A 23,039-nucleotide genomic window follows, 5' to 3' on the forward strand; every position below is an offset into this window, starting at 1 on the left:
ACTAAAACCCCGCAGAACTACCCTCTAGGGCAGGGGTAGGCAACGTCGGTCCTGGAGTGCCGATGTCCTGCAGATTTTAGCTCCAACCCTGATAAAATCTCACCTGCCTGTAGTTTTCAGGTGACTCTTTAGACCTTAGCGCTTGTAAGTTCACCATTTGGTGTCTGAAAGGAGAAGTGGGAACTCTGTATTCAGAGACCCCGAACTGTGAGCACACGTGGAGGTTCCAAAGATCGGGACGTGGGTGCTATAATGTGCCCCCTCCTTGAGAAAAAAGGTCCTCCCTCAGGGGAATCCGCCAGGGAGGGGCTGTCTCGAGGAGAGTGAGCTCCGGAAACCAATTCCTGGCACAACTAATAGAATGCGCTCCTTGTCCTCCCTGACTTTGCACAGTGTCTGTGCAATAAGGCTTACTGGGGAAATGCAAACAGATCTATCTGCGCTCTGCCAAAACGTTTCCAAATCAGCTGAACCGACTGGGGGTGGAGTCGACACTCGCCGGGGTGCACTGCTCGCAAGAGCTCGTCTGCCGCTGTGTTCAGTGCCCTCGAGATGTGAATGGCACGAAGAGACCTCAGATTCTTCTGACTCCAAAGGAGGAGATGACGGGCAAGATGCTACAGGTGACAAGAGCGCAGACCGCATTGGCGATTGATATACGCTACAGCTGCAGTGTTGTCGGTGCACACTTATACGTCAATGCCTCAAATCTCATTGATAAAACGAACGAGCGCAAAATATACAGTCCACAGCTCGAGGCAATTTATGTGCCAATGTCGCTGGGGTGTCGCCCAGACCCCCAAAGCGACAAGCCCACCATACATGGTTCCCCACCCCGTGGTAGAGGCATCTGTGCAAACAATAGCATGCCTGGAGACCTGTCTCAGTGGCACCCCGCCCTGAGAAACGCTGGGTCTGACCACAGGGTGAAAGTGAGATGGCATCTCTGCGTAATTATAATACGGTGAAAGCCAGTGAGCCACGCTCTCCTTGGGACTCGGTCGTAAAGCCAGGGGTGTCAAAGCCGCAGCTGCTGCCATATGCACCAGATGTTTCTGAAATTGTTTCAGTGGAACCGCAACCCTGCCTTTAAATGTTTTGAGGCAAGTCAGAATTGACTGAGCACACGCTTCTGTGAGACGTGCTGTTAAATCGACCAAATCCAGTTCCATACAGATAAAAGAGATCCTCTGCACAGGGCAAAGTTTACTCTTTTCCCAGTTGACCTGAAGACCGAGATAGGCGAGGTGTTTAAGTAAATGACCTTTGTGTGTGCATAGCATCTGACGGAACTGAGCTATTATGAGCCAATCGTCAATCGCTCTCTCAGGGGCTTCAGTGCGCCCTACGCAACTTTCGTGAAGACACTGGGAGAGAGAGAGAGAGCCCGAATGGACTTTGTACTGATATGCCCTCACTTCGAACGCAAAGCGGAGAAACAGCCTGTGTCGGGGGAGTATGGAGACATGAAAGTATGCGTCCTTCAGGTTGATGGCTGCAAACCAATCCTGTGGGCGGATGTATTGAAATATGCTCCTCTGTGTTAACATTTTGAACGGCATTCTGTGAAGTGCTCTATTCAGTATGCGCAGATCTAGGATCGCATGCAACCCGCCGCTTTTCTTGGGTACAATGAAGTAAGGGCTGTAAAGCCCCAACTTCACCTCGGCTGGATGGACCGACTCAATTGCGTCCTTCGCCAATAGGACAGCAGAGGCAAATTGAATGCATAACCGAGACGGATCGTGCGTAATAGCCAACGCGACGGGGAAATTAATGGCACGATAGGTGTACCCGTGGCGAGCGGAGATGGGGAACTCAACGACGCATGCTCTTTGGCCACATTGTGAGACGTGTGTAATAAAACACTCACCCGACCCTGCTGATGGATGCTGAGCAAAGGGGGCTCTTTTGTAGATGTCCCGGGAGGCTCGACATATCGGCTGGCGAGTGTGGAAGAGGAAAACGTAGGGTTTTAAGCCCGTCCTAAACTCCTACATGCCTCCAGAGACCAGGGGCCTCATTTATCAACAGTGCGTAGAAAATGTTCTATATTTGTACCTACGAATGAAATTTAGAATGTGTCTAAGTACAAAAAAATCGGGATTTATCAAACGTGCGCACCGGGTTCGTACGCACATCAGTAAGTAATCCTTGATGATAAATCCCACTTGTTCTTAAGCACCATGCTCGTGCACGTTCATGGTCATTTGCATTCCGAAACGCCTCCAATGAACCATATATGGTGACAACACCTCCCGTTATAAGTCACGTGGTTGTGCTTTTTCCCTCATCGCAATAATGACAAAGAGAGCGAAAAAGAGGAACTTTACAGACACAGAAATTGAGTTACTGGTGGATGAGGTTAAAAACACATCTGTTTGGTTCACTTAGTACGGGAGGAATGACTAACAAAAGAAAACAAATCTGCATGGGAACATACCAGTGAGTTTAATTCCGTTGGGTATGAGAACACTTCTAGAAATAAAAAAGTGGTTTGACATTAAATTATCAGCCAAAAAAAAAAAAAAAAAACGCGTCACAGCACACCGACGTGAAATCTGTAGGAGGACAGACAATGACAGAACTTTCCTTGGACAGCCGCATAACCAGCATCATCGGCGCGATCTCTGAAAACGCGCTCCCGGCGGAATGGATGATTTGCCAAGTCTTCCAATAATGCAAGATAAGCCACTGTGTCAAGCATTTGACGGAGCTTTCTTATATAGGGTTAGACACTTATTTCATTAATTAACTTCAATACTGATTTGCAGTTACTATATTAACAATAATAATTTTTAACACCTGGGGGTGGATACTAAATAGACAAAGTGTTCTTTTAACGCTGGGGATGGACGGTCCTGTGTAGTATCGCTATTATACCACTAGATGCTCTGCGTATGCATACTCCGAGGTGTGCGTATATTTACACACATTTCTACGTATAAGTACAATTTGATAAATTCCACACTTTGCGTAAAACTGTTCCTACGCACACTTTACGCACACTTCTGTTCGTACGCACGCTTGATAAATGAGGCCCCTGGAGAAGGAAGAGGAATTCGCTCTTTGAGGTTTAGTGGGTGCCGACTGAAGTCGGCGGAACAGAGCAAAACGAAACCAAGGATTCCCCACTCGGCCCTCCTCCAGGGAGGGGGGGTAAGTGTTGCTTTTACCATCTCCTGAAGAGCGATCCCCTCCATCTTCAGGTCGCCCGGCTCAGAGCCGCTAGGTTTCATTTTCCACCTCTGTAGTGGGGCTGAGTGGCGGGGTGAACTGCTTACGACAGGTTCATCAGAGCTGCCGGGATGGAGGAACAAAAAAGGCCGTAGCAGGATGCTCTCGGTGAAAAGCAGACCAATATACTGACATAACAGAAGGGGTAGCTAGGCTCCAACGTGGCACAATGCCTCAGTCTGCTCTAGAGCGGCCGAGAATTGTTGGACGCTCTCAGCCGTGTGGCCGAAATGGCTGGTCTAAAATGGAGCATTAGGAGACGATTCGTTCCTGGACCACCGGGGTGGGCATAGCATGTCCGACAGCATGTGCGGTGAACCTAAGTCGCTCGTAGCGCCAGGTCAGAGCCACACAGGGTTCTTTAGCCACAGGACCATGACCTTGCCTGTGCAGATCCTTCAGTGCCTTAACCTGGTGGACCTGCAGCAACGCCATGGCGCGCACGGCAGAGGCTGCTTCCCACAAGCCCGTGGGCCTGTGAGGGAAGGGTGGCTGGTCTCTTGGACCAGTGTAACCCTTAGCGTCTCTGCCCTCAGGAGAGGTGATGGCTGAACGGTCGGTTCCGGGAGGAAAACGAGTTTTCCACAACCGTGTCAACCAACACGCACCTCGGGAAAGAAAGGCAAAGAAGGTTGTGGCTGTTCTTGCAGTCCAGAAGTACCAATCATCTAGGTGGGACGGTGCGGGTGGGGGAGGAGTTCTCCACACAGACCGTCTCCATGGCCTGAGTGTACATGGCCGCACTCGGGGGTCGAGCACGGGAGCCCCTAATCTACCCAAAGCCGGGTGTGGGTCAGAGTCGGCGACCGAATAGAAAACCCCTTCACCGCTGCTGTGACAGACATAGAATCCTTGTGAGGACTAAAAAAGGACGAGAGCTTCCTAGAACACGCGCCACCCGTCTGTAACGGCACCTCTGGCTGTGGATGGGGGTGCTGAGAGTCACTGGACAAACCAGCTACCCGATTCAGCACCATATATACGGAGATAAGACTTCCGGAGTTTTGCCACCGCACAAAGCGGGGCTTCGCAATGAAAAAAAGGGGGGGGTGGTGACGTTCCCGAAGGGACAATACCCGTGTCCGCCATCCAAGAGGGTCATGCTCTCTTGGGAGTATGAACCCTCCACGAACGCAGCCTCCGTTTGCACTCTTGAGCACGAGAAAGAACGACCGTGGCCACCCGGAGACCCATACATTTGGCGCATCCAAAAACACAGACGGAAAGACATCTTTAAAAAGACGCACCCGCCTCTGTGTGAGTGAATGCTGTCTTTAAAAACACGCAAAACACCGCAATACTCTTTTAGAGGTCATACTCTTTTAATGTGGTGATGTTGATAAAGCACACAGGGGAACGGCTACGCACACACTCAACTAAGATTGAGAAAAAAAATAAAAAATTTTAAAGAGAGATCGAACACCCGCGAGCCTCCGCTGAAGTGCCTTTGCCCAACCTACTCGAACATGCAGAGTTCTCCAAAGAGCAGAGAGTGTAGCTTCTCGTGAGCAGATTACTGCCAGCTTTCGAAGTGAAAGAGCTAATGATATTGCACCTGATCCTAGTTTAAATACCCGAGCAGCGGGGCGGCGCCGTCAGATGCAAATATCTGCATGCCAAGTTCATTGGCGTGTTAGTAGTTTCTCAAAGTAGACGTGACGTTGTAATGACTGACTGAAAGGGAACTATAATGATATTCAACCTTATGAGTGTTGTACAAAGATCCTGAAACTCAAAGTTTAAGCTGAAATTGTGTTTCTGTACCTTCGGTGGGGTTTATTATACTATTATACTATCATAATCGTGTTAAAAATTATTTAAATCATTATTAGAAATTATCTTACTCCAGTATCTGTAGTTTGCAGTCAGGATTCTTCAGTACATCAGAGATCAGCTTCACTTCTGTATCTCCCAATTTAATATGATTCAGTTTTTTCACATGTAAGGGGTTTGAAGTCAGAGCAGCATCCCCTTCAGCTGTGATATTAACACACCACAACCTGTAGAGAACAGAGACACAAAGAACAAGATAACAAGCCTCTCAGATAACAAAAACTGACAGGAATCACATTAAAATCCAAAATATAAAATAACAAACAAACAAACAAACAATTTTTGATACATAATTTAATGTTAAATATTTATTTCAATCTTACACTGCCTATTTTTTATCAAATGTAAAACATCTTTAAGCAACCATTTGTAAAAGTAAGAGAGTTTACTTTAGTATCTTCAGTTTACAGTCAGGATTCTTCAGTACATCAAAGATAAATTTCACTCCTGAATCTCTTAGTTTATTATCAGACAGATTCAGATGTGTGAGGTGTGATGGGTTTGATCTCAGAGCTGAAGTCAGAGCAACACATCCTTCATCTGTAATATTACACTCACTCAATCTGTAGAGAACAGAGACACATAGTTTGTTCACACACAGATCAAATCTACAGTGAGTTGAATTTGTTTCTCTAGCTGTCATCATTTAGTGTTTATGGACATTTTCATTTTAGTTTTATGTGTGTTTGTGATTTACTGAAACACATCAGTGAGATTTACAAGTAAATAAACTTCTTCAATTTATGTTTATATTAAAGGCGCTCTAAGCGAATAATGTGCGACGTCACTTCCTGTTGATGTTTGAACTGTTTTCAAACAGACAGAGCGTAGCTAACTCCTCCCCCTCCCTTCCGTGCTTTCATAAACGCGCCCAACCCCCACCCCCAAATCCTTCTTGTCGTTTATTGGCTGGAATACTTTGTTTAGTTTTGTGCTGGCTAGGTTTGGCCATTTGTTGATATTGCCGTTTGTGAAGCCTGGGCTGTCTACAGAGATCGCGTTTTTTTACAGTTTGATCAGCGGACAGGCAGCAAGCAGATAGTGAGGAGATGTTTCCGGTATGTAACAAAAAATGTTTTATGGTCTAAAACGCTTCAATTCGCTTAGAGCACCTTTAACTGTGTGATTTTTTTTATACAGTAATAAAATTAAATTCCTCTGATCAGACATCACAACATTTTCACTTATGTTTTTATTTCTGAATGATTGTAGTGTTTTACTTTATTCTAATCGTAATTCAATTGTAATGTTATATGTTTGTGACTTTCAGTAAGAGTTAAAGTGTTGTAATATAATCAGCTTCAGATATCAAATACACAGAGATTAAAATAAACTATTTAGCATTTGAAGTGGACCAAAACCTTTTATATAAGATCATCTTAGGGTGTTTTCAGACCTGTAGATCGATTGCTTTGTTCCGAAACCAGGGGTTAAATTGCTACAATGTTGCAATTTCATGTTAGTTTGGTTCGCATTCACAAAGCTATATTTCCAAACTGACCAGACTTTGTTAATTCAAGTCACATGCAAGTAAACTCTCCATTAGTTGCTCAGAGTGCATCTTTTCAATTCAATTTTATTTATATAATGCCTTTCACATTTGTTTTATTTTTTAAAAGCAGCTTTAAATTAATAAAAGCAGAAGAAAATACAAAAAAAATCGGTGGACAACATAAGTAGCAGAGTACAGCGCTAAGATTAATACACACACACACATATATATAGACCATTTCAGTGGGACATTTTATGGCACCTTTTGAAGCTCAACAGAGAGCTGATAAGGAGGTGTGAATTGCCCTAAAGAATAGCCCTGCAGAGACCTCCTGCAAAGAATGTCTATGAGACAGAAACCCAATTCACACAGACCTTTGGTCCCAGAAAATACCCGTAAAATTGCCAGACAAGCGTCTGTGTGAACAAAAACTCGTCCCGTTAATCTTCTGGGATCGTTGCCGGAAAGAGGACCTAGTCCGATACACGGATAACCCTCTGTGTGAACAAGAAGCCGAATGAATGCCATAATGGGCATGTCGTAGTGAGGACGCGCGCGTCATCACAACAAAAGTTATGGTTCAGCTCCTTAAAATGAGAGATAACATGCATATAAACATTCACCACGAGAAATGTTGCAAACAAAATTGAAGCAGTTATCAGGAAATGATAAATGAGACAGAGATGGGGGACTCGAGTCATTTGACTTGACTCGAGTCAGACTTAAGTCGCAAATTTGTGACTTGAGACTTGCTTGACAAATATAAAAAAAAGACTCGACTTGACTTTGACTTGACCTTCATGACTCGAGACTTGACTCGGACTTGAGTTAAATGACTCAAAAATCTATTTTTGAACGCACGCAAAGAGTGTAATCTAACCATGTGACGCAGCAGGCAAGCAGAGGGAGAGCGCACTCAAGTCACGCATCATTAAGCTTGTGAGTATTTTTTGCCCCTTATTGGCCCTATATACACATATGCATCAAAATTCCTGCCTTTGCAAGTATCCTCATAAATATGGCCATTTAGGTCTTAAGAGAAAGTAAACCGCTAAAAGAGAAAACGCATGTGTAACAGTAGCTGTGTCCCAATTCAAGGGCTGCGACCTTCTAAGCATGTGTCCTTAAAAGTTGAGCACTCGGCCTTTCAAGGTGGCAGCCTCAGAAGTTCGCGAAGAGAACTGAAATGAGATGGTCTAACCTTCGGAGGACCCATAATTGGCGTGACCTGCTGCACACGCCCACCGCGCCTGTCAGCAGGACACAGCGGAGACGTTTCTGACTTAAAATAAATATGGAATCAGAAAAATATTAATTTATTTTAAAAAAATATGACACGTTGATGTAGATTAAACTATTCAACAGTATATCAAATGAATCAACCTTAGAAATATACGCAAGCATAAACAGAATAATATTAACATAAAACATAACTTATAATACTAAAACAGTGACAAGAAATTTTTTTCTGATAAATACACACTATTTAATAAAGGTTTTTATTTCTTATTTTAGAATATTCAGCCATTATACAGTCGTTGCAGGGGCGCAATGAATCTTGGGATAGCCTCGGCTGTTAGGGATATTATTTCAGTTACATTTACATTTTAGGCTTTGTAGTTTTTATTGTTATTAATTTTTAGATTTTTGTGTATTTACAACTCACCTTTTAATAATTTTTTGTTGCAAATAAAACTCTCATAGTCCATAACTACTGTAGATTTAACTTTGTTTAATATATACATGTATTTAAATCATCAAACATCTGTATGACTTGCCAGTGACTTGCTTGACTCAAGCTACGACTTGACTTGAATTGCTTGACATAAAGCAGTGACTTGACTTGACTCTCACAAAAAATGACTCGGACTTGCTTGAGACTTGAAGGTTAAGACTTGAGACTTACTTGTGACTTGCACATGTGTGACTTACTCCCACCTCTGAAATGAGACGCATAAACAATGACGCACGTGCCGCAGTGAGGACGCGCGTGACATGGCAACATGAAGTTGGTTCAACTCTTTAAAATCAGGGATTTACAACATTCACAACGAGAAATGTCAGCAAACTGGACTGAAGCAGAATCAGGTAAGTTAGCTTGTCATTTACTGCGTTGAAACGGAGATCATTCAGCAGCACAAAAGAATATCGCGTCACGTGCTCATTTGAGCTATAATAAACGAAAATACCTGCGCGTCATCCCAACAAGATATATCGTTCAGCTCCTCAAAATGCGGGTTTTAAATGCATATAAACAATCACGATGAGAAATGTCTGAAAACTGTATTAAAGCAGAGATCAGGGAGATCATCAAATATCCATTCAGAAGCTGAGATCATTCACCAGCATTAGAACTGTGCGTTCACGCGCTCCTTCATAGTCTTATCATAAACAAAAATGCACGCGAGTGGTTTCTGGAGAGAGAAATAATAAATAATATGCAAACTTCAGACGCTGCGTAGAAGAGAGGGCGGGACTTTCAACAGGTCACGTGTCTTTCCGGGACCATCAGATGCGGGTAATCATGTCAGTGTGAATGAATAAAAAATCAAACGATCCCGGAAAATTCCAGGATGCCTTGCCCATGTATTTTACGGAATGTCTGTGTGAAAAGGGCTCATATGGCAAACTCTTTTAGATCTTGTCTGTGAAAACATTTTTGCATGTGTAATGTATGTTGGTTCCCCCTTTTTACAAACTGCTTTTTAAATAACTTGTATTCTCATGTACATTTGTGTTTCTATGACTAAGTCTAGATTACCTCTGACACATATAGAGATGTTTAGTTTGTTATTCATACATAGGAATGAATAACAACTTAATGCTTGTTTAAAACCATTCATTTTGGGTATCAAACTGTTCACCTTTCAATTTCCTCTTCAATAATAAATATTGTATGATGGTAAAACAATTTATTTAATGATCTGGATTAATATTTTGCAAAAGGAACATGGAGGCCAATAAAAGATGCTAATTTACAGTCAATGGGGACAAGCAACTCTCCCCTGCTCAGCTCTGATTGGTCGATTCAAACTTGGATGGGCATGTCCTCCTCAAAGGATAAATACTGGCAAACTTTTATCTCATCAGTTGAGTTAGGAGTTCGAACATCACCTCATCTCTTCTACAAGTGAGCTCTTCCAGCAACCTTCTCCCCTCTCCTTTGTTCTGTGAGTTTTAGGCCAAACTCACCTGAGTTTGTGACTAAGAATGGATTTTCAACAATCAGAAAATCAGAATCAGAAAACCAACAATTCACATCTAAACCTTTCGGAACAACTCTTCAAACCGACTGGACGCTCGGTTCGCACACCGACAACCTGGTCTGTTCTTCCAGCATGAAAATGCTGCAACTGGACTCTGTCTCGAGATTCTTCAAGAACCTGCAAGCCATCTTCTTCCATCATAAGACTTTCAAATGCCTTCAACTGCACAGACATGCAAGTATCCTATATCTTAGACTATAGCTGCGTTTAAGTTGGTTAAGTAAGTTGAATGTGGTTTATGCAGAGTCTCTCTCTCTCTCTCTCTCTCTCTATTTCATGTTAAATGTTCATGTTTGTCCATTGTCTATGTCTCATATAATCCCAGTAGAATAAATGTGCTTGTTTATCCATGGATGCCTTCTGAGTTCTGATTAAATTCAAAGTCACTCAAACTTTCGATCAATGCTACCTCACGCTCAAGGTTTCTCAGAATTTATGTACAATTTTAGATATATATATTCGCTGGCGAATTAATCAATTAATTGTTACGATTCATTCTGCTAAAACCTATAAAATATATATAGTTAATGATGATTAATTGTATGTTTTTGCATTTGAGCTAAATCAACAATTCCCCGAATTGGAATAGTGATAAACAATAATTTACCTTAACAGGGTGGTGGAGAAAATATCAATATTAATAATTGTAATTATTAATGAATAACTTATCTTTATCAAAATGATGATTGGTTGTTTTAAACAACACTATTCCATAACCCCTCCATTTGCTACACTTCATATATTGCTGCTCTCTACTCTTCAGTCATTTTCTGTATGGTTCAGGTCAGTGAACTGGAATGGCTATGGCAGGACCTTGATTTTGTGTCAGGGACCAATTTTTTATTTACTTTGATGTTTGTTTTGCACCAATGTCTTGATGAAAGATTTTACCATGATTTATTATAAGATTTCTAGCAGAGCAAGTCAGATTTTGACTTTTTATCTTTTGGTATTGGATATAATCCATGAAGCCATGTGTTTGAATAAGATGTCCAGTACCTCTGGTATAAAAGTAGGTTAAAAACAATGACGATCCAGCAGTATATTTAACTGTAGACATGGAGCACTTTTTAATCCATATGTGCACCAAGACCATATTGTGTTCCTACTCGGAAGCCAGAATTTTAAGGATGATACGTCTTCGACACCCATTGAAGGACTATTCCAATGTCGAGGATCCTATGAATTTCAAACAAGGACTGAGTCCTTTGTTTGAGAATTATCCCATATACAGGAAAGGATGCATATGTGTAGCCTTCATGCTCGCAGTGACGAAAGCACACCTTTTCATTGACATAATGACGCAATGACATGCACTTGCTAGCCTGTTCCATTTACATGTTCTCTGAATGCTAAAGAGGAGCCTCGCCTAGCCTTTGAAGGAAGTGACTTGTAAGGACCAGTCCTGCCAAGGAAGTATCCTTGACATTGAGAAACAGCTTCTGAGCTGGTATCCTCGCAAATGGAGGTAGCAAAGAGGATTAAGAGGATATTTATGCTCAGTGAGTATTAGAGAAAATGATTTATTCCGTAATGTAATTTCCCCTTCATTTTCAATTGTTTTACTTCATTCAAACATTATATTTTTGTGATTTTTTATTAAAGCTTAAAAGAAGAAACATTATTAATTATTTTATATAGCTTTCTTTGCACATATTTATCAAGGGTGCCCAAACTTTCGAACCTGACTGTATATTAAAGGGAGGTAGATTAAAGGGAGTGGTCATTGGTCAGGCATCGGCTGGGCATCACGTTGAAGGGAGGCCAGTAGATCAGTGTGATGAGCTTCATGGCAGCAGGAACTGGGTCTGTTAGACTCAGTGCCCTTGGGTTTGAGGATGGGACAGGGAAAGAGAAACTGTTTTAAGTTTATTTTATGTGATTCTGCTCAAAGTTGTCCATCAGGATTGACAGACAGCAGCTTTGCACGATTATTGTGTGGGCTTTTTGATAACTAATAACAATAATTACTTGATTATTATAAGCAGGAGTCAAAACTCAGGTCTCAGGTTCAGGTCTTAAAACAAACCTTACAATGTTTAACAATACTTGTTCTTTTCTGAGGACATATTAGGGTGTTTTTAGACCTGAGCTTATGTTTCCGAACCTGGTGCCTTTTTTCCTTGGTTCAGTTTGTTAAGGCATATGTGAACACTGCAATCACACTTGGATCTGCAGAAAAACAACCGCTCCAAAACTGCCTGCACGAGGTGGTCTTGGTTCATTGCAATTAACACTGGAGTGGTTCGGTAAAACTGTAAAAGCAATCTGACCCAATTGACCAATGAACAGACTGTCTTATTGCTTTATTAACCATGAACATACCTGATAGCTTTTTAGTGAGGAATTCTGGTGAGCAATAACACACCATGCGCACCTTTATCTTTAAAAAGAGCTTTAAATTGCTCTTCTTCACATAGGTTCATGGTAAGAATGTTGTCCCACCTATGCCCACCTACCACACATACAAAAAGCCACACAATAATCCAGTAAAGCTGCTGTCTGTCCATCCTGACGGACAACTTTGAGCGGAATCACGGAAAATAAAAAGATGCACTCTTACTTATTCATTTAGCTGACGCTTTTATCCAAAGCGACGTACAATTGCCATATATGTCAGAGGTCGCATGCCTCTGGAGCAACTAGGGGTTAAGTGTCTTGCTCAGGGACACAATGGTGTGTCACAGTGGATTTGAACCCGGGTCTCTCACATCAAAGGCGAGTGTCTTATCCACTCCACCATCACCACCCCACTCTGACCAGTCTACTCACATGTGACGTATAAACAAAGTCTGGTTTGTTTGAAAATATTGCGAATGTGAACTGAACCAAGATAAAAATGCAACATTGTTTTGAAACCGGGGTTAAATGGCTACAAATGGCTAGCTGGACTAGTGTACTTTAAATCCATTACAGATGTTATGATCTCTATATAGTCTTATTATAATCTATATGTGATTTTTGTCTGAGCATCAGATCATAATCTTACTCCAGTAACTCCAGTTTACAGTCAGGATTCTTCAGTACATCAGAGATCAGCTTCACTCCTGAATCACTTAGTTTATTACGAGACAGATCCAGATGTGTCAGGTGTGATGGGTTTGATCTCAAAGCTGAAGTCAGAGCAACACAACCTTCATCTGTGATATCACAACTCTTTAACCTGTAGAGAACAGAGACACACAGTTTGTTCATACACAGATCAAATCTATAGTGAGTTGAATTTGTTTCTCTTCCTGTCCTCATTTAGTGTTTATGAACGTTTTCATTTTAGTTTCATTTATGTGTGTTTGTGTTTTACTAAAACATGTCTGTAAGATTAATAAGTAAATTAACTGTTGATTCCTCAAATCACACATTATAACATTTTCTCTCTTATTTCTCTTTCTGAATGATTTTGGTTTTATATTTAAACATAAAATTTTAAGGTTTTATGTTTGTGATTTTCAATAAGAGTTATGTTTATCTCTTAAAGTTAAGTGTTTTGATGAATAAATTAATCTTCAATTATCAAATACATTACTGAGATTAAAATCCTATAAATCCATTACAGATGTTATGATCTCTATAGAGCAGTGGTCACCAACCTTTTTATGCCCAAGATCCCCAACCTCTGCCTTAAAGAAAGGAAAGATCTACCATTTTAAAGGGCCCAGACTGAACCTCCAACTTAAGGGGTTTAATTTAGGCTAATTATAATTGAATAACATAAAAAGCATTGATCCAATTCTCAAATGCCAAGAAAACTCATATTATTTAATGTTTTCATTTATGTTTTCAAAATGAGGGAAAAAACATTGATTGACAAAGTTCTTAACATTCTTAACAGTCGGTATGTCATTGTAATGGGATACTTTATCATAATAATGACTTGGTATTTCATAGTTATACAAATCTTTCTCATAATAATGACTAAGTGTCTCATAATAATGAGAAACTAAGACAAAATGTCAACTAAGTGTCTCATAATAATGAAAAGCTTTCTGAAAATTAAAACTTAAAGGAGTAGTCTACTCATTTTCAATATTTAGGGCCCGAGCACACCGGGGTGTGAGGACCCTATTGTTCTTCAAGGAGTTTTTTTTTTTTTTCTCCGATTTCAGCGGGACTTTAGAGGGCCTAAACATGCTCGAAAACTCATGAAACTTTGGAATTAGGCGTGGGAAAATGGCTCTATAGCGCCACCTACAAATTTTCAACGAAGCAGCCCTCGGACTGTGTTTAACATACAATTACGAAATTGCTGGAAGTTGCTCATGCATACAGTGTCCGATCTGTCCCAAATTTCACATGATTGCTAAGACTCCTGACCTGAACACATCTACATACCCATTTTCATTTATAGTCATAGTGTCACCAGCTGGCAACCTGAAGGAACATGTTTTAGCGCCACTTTCAAATATTCAATGCAGCAGCCCTTGGACTGTGTTTAACTTACATGTACGAATTTCGGTATGCTCATGTATTATTACAAGCCCTACAAAAAAGTATCTTGGAGCAACGCCCTACACCAAACAGGAAGTCAGCTATTTTTAATTATTTCTCAGATTTTGGCTCAGTTTTTCTCATTTCCAGCAGTCATACTTTAACTAACTCCTCCTACAGTTTTCGTCGGATCATCATCATATTTGGGGAGTCTCATCTTAAGGCCTTTGTGATGCTAAATTGCGAAGGATTTGATTTTATATTAAAATTTGTGTCTGTTTCGGCCTGTTTTGATGTTTCGCTATGAAACAGGTTGCTGGAACTCAGGCATACAGTGTCCGATCTGTCCCAAACTTAACATGATTGCTAAGAGTCCTGACCTGAACACATCTACATGTCAATAGTCACTTATGGTTATAGCGCCACCAGCTGGCAACAGGAAGTGACATGTTTACAATGATTATGCAATGTCTGATCTGTCCCAAACTTCACATGATTAATAAGAGTCCTGGACTGAACACATCTACATGTCAATAGTCACTTATGGTCATAGCGCCACCAGCTGGCAACAGGAAGTGACATGTTTACACTGATTATGCAATGTCCGATCTTTCCCTAACTTCACATGATTAATAAGAGTCCTGGACTGAACACATCTACATGTCAATAGTCACTTATGATGCCAATAGTCAGTTATGGTCATAGCGCCACCAGCTGGTAACAGGAAGTAATATGTTTACAATGATAATGCAATGTCGGATTTGTCCCAAACTTCACATGATTGATAAGAATCCTTAACTGAACACATCTTCATGTCAATAGTCACTTATAGTTATAGTACCACCAGCTGGCAACAGGAAGTGACATGTTTACAATGATTATGCAATGTCTGATCTGTCCCAAACTTTACATAATTGACAAGAGTCCTGGACTGAACACATCTACATGCCAATAGTCACTTATGGCCATAGCGCCACCTGCTGGCAACAAGAAGTAACATGTTTTACACTGATTATTCAAAGTCAGATCTGCCCTACATTTTACATGATCAACAAGAGTCCTGAACTGAACACATCTTCATGTCAATAGTCACTTATAGTTATAGCACCACCAGCTGGCAACAGGAAGTGACATGTTTACAATGATTATGCAATGTCTGATCTGTCCCAAACTTTACATAATTGACAAGAGTCCTGGACTGAACACATCTACATGCCAATAGTCACTTATGGCCATAGCGCCACCCGCTGGCAACAAGAAGTAACATGTTTTACACTGATTATTCAAAGTCAGATCTGCCCTACATTTTACATGATCAATAAGAGTCCTGGACTGAACACATCTACGTGCCAATATTTACATGTAGTCACTCATACTCACACACACTCGCTCACTCACTCTCACTCTCTCTTTCTCTCTCTCTCTCTCACGCTATCTTACACGATGCTACCTCGCTGTCATTTGTAATTAGCAACAGGAAATGTGGCACATGATACACTTTTAAATGGTTCAACTATGTTTACATGCTTAAATGCCTATTTACTACTGTCCCCTTTAATTCTAGGGACTATATTGTATGGCATAATAGCACTAATGGGAGTACTTCGACTTGGCGCAGTAACACCCTTCCTCTCCCATTATAAGAGGGAGAAGGGGAGCGGACTTTTCAGGCGAGTCGAAGTACTCCCAAAAGTGCTATTACGCCATACAATATAGTTCCTCTTTTAAATCCGCTTAGAAAAGCGCTATGTTTTATTTTGTACCACCAAACTTGCTCGTATAACTACTCGTCTTAAATAGGAAAAACGTTGATGTGTTTGGTCGCTTCTAACTTTATCTCTGTTTGATACCATTGAATGAATGGGGCTAAGCTAAATGCTATCGAAGTGTAGCAGTGCGCTCCAGCGCTTACGTGCACGCACACAGATGACAGAGGGATGTATTAACAATTCTTAGTTGAGGTAATAACATAGTTTAATATTGAAAATGAGTAGACTATTCCTTTAACATGCGCAATGTGGCCAGAACACTGCACGTTGGCTACATCCACTGGTAAAAGCGGTGTAGTAAATGCAGTGAGAATGATGCAAAACCTGATTTTAGTATATATAATATTATAACAATTGAAGAGTTTCGTTGCATTTTATTTTTTATTTTTCAGAAATTTTTTGGTTGTGCATTCCAATTAATATAAATTAAACTGCAGTTGGTTTGTTTTGATGTAAACCTTCATAACTTAAAATACAGTTAAGTAGCACCATAAAACAAAATAATAACATGATAACATAATAATAAAAAACATGTTTTGACAAAAATTTTAAAAACTGAATTATCTTATTTTGCAATGAAACTCTTAGATTTTTAAATTAAGTTTATGTATAATTTGTAAGTTTTAGTAATCTGTCTTTTATAGACTTCTTAAAACATTTACATTAGATCATATATGTAGCCTAATTTTTTTATCAGAACTGGTCCATTCAACTTACCTTCATTGTCTCTGTTGAAATAGTTGTAATGTTTTCAAATATCATTATAGTCGTTTCTTGTTTTAATAAGATATTAAGTCATTATTATAAGGAAGTTTCTCTTTAAAAAAAATCTGACAACGTATGGCATTTTATATTAATAGATATGAACTCTATTCATGTAAGCAGGGATTTGACTGTAACATATCAAATGATACTTAAAACTGTCCAATAATCAGTTCACCATCAATCACTGACAGAACCGCGTTTAATTCGGCTACTACTGTATATTTGAAGAATGTTAGGTTTCATGTTTTTATGACATTGAAGAAACATTCATGCGCAGTCCACAAAGCAAGGTTCTTATGTGTTTTTTTGCATTATGTGTATATAAAACACAGGAAAAGCGCGTTGTGTGAAAAAAATTAATCCTGTCCAATTATGACTCATCCATTCACCAATCAACACTATACGCGCTGCAGAGACGTGGTGCGTGTGTGACGCGAATGCTGTGCTCACGTGTGCAGTAAATTGAAACAGGTTGATGATCTTTCTTTTGAATGCTGAATTCAGAAAATTTGACTTTGGTAGGCTACATAAAAGCAATAAAGTGGCTCACTGGCAGAAGGCCAAATTAGGCGGCAGGCTGCCAGAAGACTGTTCCGGTGATCCTGATGGTCTGAGCCTGGACCAACTTATTTTTTCTCTTACTTGCAAAATCTACAGTGGCAGTGTCAAAGATCAACCGGTCGATCGCGATTGAAGTGTTGGCGACCACTGCTATAGAGTCTCACTATTCAATTCCTCTTTTATTGTAATTGTAAAGACACATACAACAAAATTGTAATCTATATGTGATTTTCATATAATCACAATCTTACTGCAGTATTTCCAGTTTACAGTCAGGATTCTTCAGTACATCGGAGATCAGCTTCACTCCTGAATCTCTTAGTTTATAATTCACAGACAGATCCAGATCTCTCAGGGGTGATGGGTTTGATCTCAGAGCTGAAGTCAGAGCAACACAACCTTCATCTGTGATATTACAATCACTCAACCTGTAGAGAACAGAGACACACAGTTTGTTCACACACAGATCAAATTGTCAAATGTACAAAACTGGGGGGGGGGGGTCAACTGTAACCACAATTCCCTGATGTAGGGAATGAGATTTTTTTTTCGACAGTAGGGGTGTGCTCTTGAGAGCCAATCCAGTCTGACATAAACAGTAATGAAACTGCGCAAATGGTATTTAAATACCAGTCTCTAAAAGGAGATGGCAAAGCACCATTCATTTGCTTGTATGTTGTAGCATGGTGGAAACAATGTCTCGTTTCCTCCTTCAGGGAATTGTAGTTACAGTCATAACCGAGACATTCCCTTTCTGTCGACAGCATTAGGGGTGCCTTTATAAAGTGGCACAGCTCTGCTCCCCATGCTGATATCCTTAAAGCGGGCACAGGCAAGTCATCACGTGCCATGCTAAATGGCATCACGACCTTCCAGTCAAGTGTAAGGGGGTCCTTATCTGAGGGGATGAGCAGACCTCTTACCAGTAACACCAGCAGGGCATTTTAAAGCAAATAATATTGGTCTAATAACATGAGAGTCTCTTAGACCAAACTCCAGGCACTAACAAAGAGAGGTGAGTGCCACCAAGAGAGCGGTCTACATTGTAAGGTGATGAAAATCAGCTTCTACCAAGGGCGCAAAGTTTGTTCTGTAGCCTATGTTGTGTCCAGTGCAGTGTACAGAGTAGACCCCGAAAGACTCGCATTTCACAGAGAGGTGATACTTATGGGGTGGTACAGAACACAGGATGTGTACAGATAATGTTCATTTAAAAGTAAGTGACTGTTTGTGTATGTCTGCAGCTCATTCAACTGACGCCTCACCAGATCAGATGTGTGAAAAAAGAAAAAAAAAAGAAAACCAATAAATAAAAGAGAACATAAAACTGAACTTTACATTTTAATTTTGTCCCTATTATTGCTTGGACATGAAAAAAACGCCTTTTAAAAAATGTATTTGTAGATTCCTTTTCAAGTTTGCCTTTTTATTTTAATATTGGCAGTCTGTAAACAGTGAAGCCCCCAAACGGTATGTAAATAAAAAAAAACTGGCAACATTGCAAGACAGCGCTCTGTAGAGCAGCCTCACAAATACGTACAACACACAATACCAAGACGGAGGTTTATTGCAAAACATGACGCTATTATTTTGGTCAAAACTGTGAGTGATAAGCATGAAAGACGGCAGAACATTGCTATGGTTACCTCTGTGTCAATCATCACATTTTTGGGAGGGAGTCTTGTTCCATACAGACAAGAAACGGAGGGGATTTAAGGGATTCACTGCCGCATTTAAACGAGTTTGTCATCCCGAAAGTTTGCAGTGTGTACAAGGTAATTTAAACAAAGGTCAAGTAAAACTGTTATAGTTGAAATAATAGTGTGTTAGAAGATAAGGAAAAGTCATCAAGACATGGTAACGTTACCTCAGGACAAGGTCAAAGTCCATCTGCCTCCCTGTAGCTTTCCAGAGCAAATTCATAGCTGATGGTGAGTTTAACCCTGTCAGCATCGCGTGGAAGTCATTCAACGTATTTACAGAGTGTGCTTCATGGTGCACTGACATTTTACTTTACTTTACAGAACTGTATCCAAGTGCAATTGTCTTGAGCCCCAGATAGGTGGCAGACTAATGTTTATTAGAACTCCTGACCTGCACAGCAGCATCAGGAGATCTGTATGACGCTGTCCAACAGCCCGGTTCAAAAAACATAATCTTGTTGCAAACTGATAGTTTAATAAGACAACCTGTCTTCTGCTAACAAACCATTAAAATAACTGAAAAAGGCTTAATTATTTCAGTGCACTGTACACCAAAGTATTTAAATATGGCTAAAAACGCAGATGCTGACCGCTTGCTTGGCAGTGTTAGCTGATGCTTTTTGGTTGCTATGATATCGAATGTCCGGTAAACTAATCTGATGCTATTACATGCTTTTTGTGGATAATCAACAATTTGTTTACTCTTACGTTTAGGGCTGTAACGATTAATCGTGCAAATGCGTGTTTTCTCAATCAATGAATTTTAATAAATTCAGAAGAAATCCCAGCACATCCCAAAGCCATGGGGCACTCTCGTGCAGAAACTCCGTTTGTGCCACAGAAGAAGTAGCATTACAAACGCTATTCCAGGAAATGTCTGCAGGAATATTTATATCACTGTTCTTCAAATTATTTCAGGTATTTTCATGATAATAAACAATGTTTTGAATGATTGTGTTTAACGCCTTTTTAAATGCACGTTATAAACGACTCCGACTCATAATGATTTTAGATTGATAGGGACTTCTTACTGACCAAATGCCGTAGTACACGCACAAGCTGTGCATGAAACACGTAATCGCAGCCTTGCAATTCAGAATCGATTTCAGACAGGCATTTTTAATGGGACACACGATTAATCGTTACAGCCCTACTTACGATAATAATCGCAATAATAATAACCTTGCGATAATAATTGGCAAAAACCCATCTCTTCCCCCATTACCTCACTTCCTAATATATGACTTTCTATCTTTTTCTTGATCTCTATATGTACATTCTTACAAAAAATACTAACCAACCCTTGACAATGTATACTGTAGTAGTCTTGATGACACTATTTCCAGTGCACTTATGTATTGCTGTTCTTGTGTTGCTATAATTGCTTCTATTGTTTACCTCATTTGTAAGTTGTTTTGGACTAAAGTGTCTGCTAAATGACTAAATGTAAATGTACTCTAAAATCTGATGGGTTATTTTTAACCAAATGCTGGATAAATATTGGACAGAACAACTGTTGGGTTATAAACCTGTTGTTTCAATGCAATTATTTTTTAACTCATGTTTGGGTTAACAACAACTGTTGTGTAAGATGCAAATTATCCAACCTTTATAAGCCAAATATTACACCTAATTTTAAATGTAATCCTGGGGAGCAATAGAAACCTGTGGTTTTGTAATCCTTGGGAGCAATAGAAACCTGTGGTTTGTTATTTGGCGGAAAATGCGCATTTCTGTATATATTTGATAGGTTTGGCATTTTATCTCATATATTTTGTTACTTTTATCGAGAAATAAATACTTTTAAATCCAAAAACATCATTCCCAGTGTTTCCCATACATAGGCTCTACTTGGGCGCTGCGCCCAGGTAAATTGCGACCCGCCCAGGAAAAAAAAATCACTTTACGAATTTCCGTATTTTGAGAGAGCGAGAGAGAAAGAGAAAGAGAGAGAGAGAGAGAGAGAGAGAGAGAGAGAGAGAGAGGTGGGGGTCGATCAACTGCAGCACATACGGAGCAGCCAGGGAACTACACTATGTGCTTATGTGCATATGAGTTTATAGCATCCAAGTTGGCTTCATTTTGCGTGCAAGCACGTTGTGTCTCTCCCGTTGAGTGTCCGTTCACGTGCTCTCTGTTTCTCAATGAATTTGGGTGCGACGCGAAGCAAGCTCAGTGTCACATTGTATCCTTTCATGTTTCTGAACTTGAGCAGAGTTTTACCATTAGAGGTCTTTCTTCACTGAGGACGCGGGACCCGTATGGTTCCGGGTTTATATTTTAAATGGTCAGTTGGGTCCAGGTCGGTCCTAGTTCATTACTTCGGGTCCCAAGTCTGATTAATATTGTGTGTAAAACCCGAGTCCATCGGAGAACGGCCGCGAGCGCGCTACCGCGCTAAAGCTCGAGTGCTGTTTCAGACCACGCGCCGATTAATTTTCTTTATCCCATTTTTTTAATAATCTTACTATTAATAGACCATATCTTTACTAAAATCGAAACAGTTTGCAGTTTTGCACAGAGATTGAAGCAAAAAGCAGTGCTAATACTGAATGAGCAAAGCTCTAGCTGACTCAGGATATAAAAAACACAAAGCTGTAATGTAAAGTCTGTCATCGGGACAGCAAGTAGACTTTTAAATCTGAAATAATGAGTGTATTAAGCTTTTTTTAATCGGCAAAAGAGAAATAGAAAGCAGAATCAGTAAAAGTGCATATCTAATAGAAATTATTACCATTATAACATCAGTCACATTTATAATCTATAGACCTGCACTGTCTATATAGGCTATAGTATACATAGTATTGTATATATTGAGTTTGATAAAAGGGGTCATCAAATTACTTCATATATCAGTGCAAAAACATCCAGTGTTTTCGTGGTGCTTTGACATACAGTGTCAGCTTTGTTTATGGCAAAGAAAGTTTGGGGTGGTTAGATTAATGAACTATAATGTGAAATTAATATTAATGTTTAATAAATCAAAGTATTGTGTTGTGTCACACATTATTAGTTCTTTGTCACATGTATAGTAGACCATTATTTGTCAGTGGGTAATGATTGCCCTTTTCACCAGCTACCACCACAAGTAAATTTCAGATCTATGGGACACACTGATTCCTGTAACAATACCTCTGATACCGCTTTTAGATACTAGCCAAGGAACGCCCATCACGCAAATGCGTATCACTCGGTGTCGCTCACTTTTGTAGCTAATGTGACTGTAGGGTTACTTTCATGTCATTCAAACGGGAAGTAGAGGGTTGTAGTCCAAAGCGGCCGTTCGCTGTAGGCTTAGACAGAAAATATATCGCCTGGCAGTGAACTTTGAGCTTTATCATTTTGCAGGTCTTATTTATGCTCTAACAGCGACATTAGACACTAAGGTTTAAAAAAAGGGATCAGAAAGAATGTGACCTTTAATATTTCTGTCTGGATGATTTTTACTTCTACTACTAATTTACAATTTCAATGTTTTGTGTTTGTAACTTTAAATAAGTGTGGTTTTGTAAAAGTGCTGTAATGTTAAATTAAACTCAAGTTCATTTACATTACAGTACATTTTGTTTGATAATTTGAAATACAGTTTGATAACATCAGACCACAATCTTACTTCAGTATCTCCAGTTTACAGTCAGGATTCTTCAGTACATCAGAGATCAGCTTCACTCCTGAATCTCTTAGATTATTCTCAGACAGATCCAGATGTGTCAGGTGTGATGGGTTTGATCTCAGAGCTGAAGTTAGAGCAACACAACCCTCATCCGTGATATAACAATCACTCAACCTGTAATGATGTAAATGATAAACACAGTCACAGAACATGAACTGAAAACTGTAATTAAGAAACAAATAATAAATTTCTCATTGACTCCAAAAGAAACGATACTCCTGGCAAAAAGTCACTAAAAGTTATATTCAAAATTTGTTAGTAAACATGTCAACTTTGATGTGAGGTTGTAAATGTTGTGAATTGACAGTTTCCCAG

The 23,039-nt window shown here is 40.0% G+C and overlaps 1 protein-coding gene across 7 annotated transcripts in view; it reads right to left on the reverse strand.

Moving 5' to 3' along the window:
- Nucleotides 1-23,039, reverse strand: part of LOC135771657 (NACHT, LRR and PYD domains-containing protein 3-like) — a 328,830-nt gene that overhangs the window by 282,908 nt on the left and 22,883 nt on the right. For 4 of the 7 annotated variants that reach the window (XM_073815394.1, XM_073815392.1, XM_073815391.1 and 1 more), the window contains 5 exons: nucleotides 22,665-22,838; nucleotides 17,600-17,776; nucleotides 12,818-12,991; nucleotides 5,460-5,633; nucleotides 5,082-5,237 (listed from right to left, as the gene is read on the reverse strand). In XM_073815394.1, the coding sequence (XP_073671495.1) occupies nucleotides 5,082-5,237; nucleotides 5,460-5,633; nucleotides 12,818-12,991; nucleotides 17,600-17,776; nucleotides 22,665-22,838 (855 nt within the window). The remainder of the gene's footprint in view (nucleotides 1-5,081; nucleotides 5,238-5,459; nucleotides 5,634-12,817; nucleotides 12,992-17,599; nucleotides 17,777-22,664; nucleotides 22,839-23,039) is intronic. The other 3 variants (XM_073815396.1, XM_065281987.2, XM_073815395.1) reach the window with 2 other exon arrangements.

Source organism: Paramisgurnus dabryanus, chromosome 8, assembly GCF_030506205.2.
Source record: "Paramisgurnus dabryanus chromosome 8, PD_genome_1.1, whole genome shotgun sequence".
Taxonomy (NCBI): domain Eukaryota; kingdom Metazoa; phylum Chordata; class Actinopteri; order Cypriniformes; family Cobitidae; genus Paramisgurnus; species Paramisgurnus dabryanus.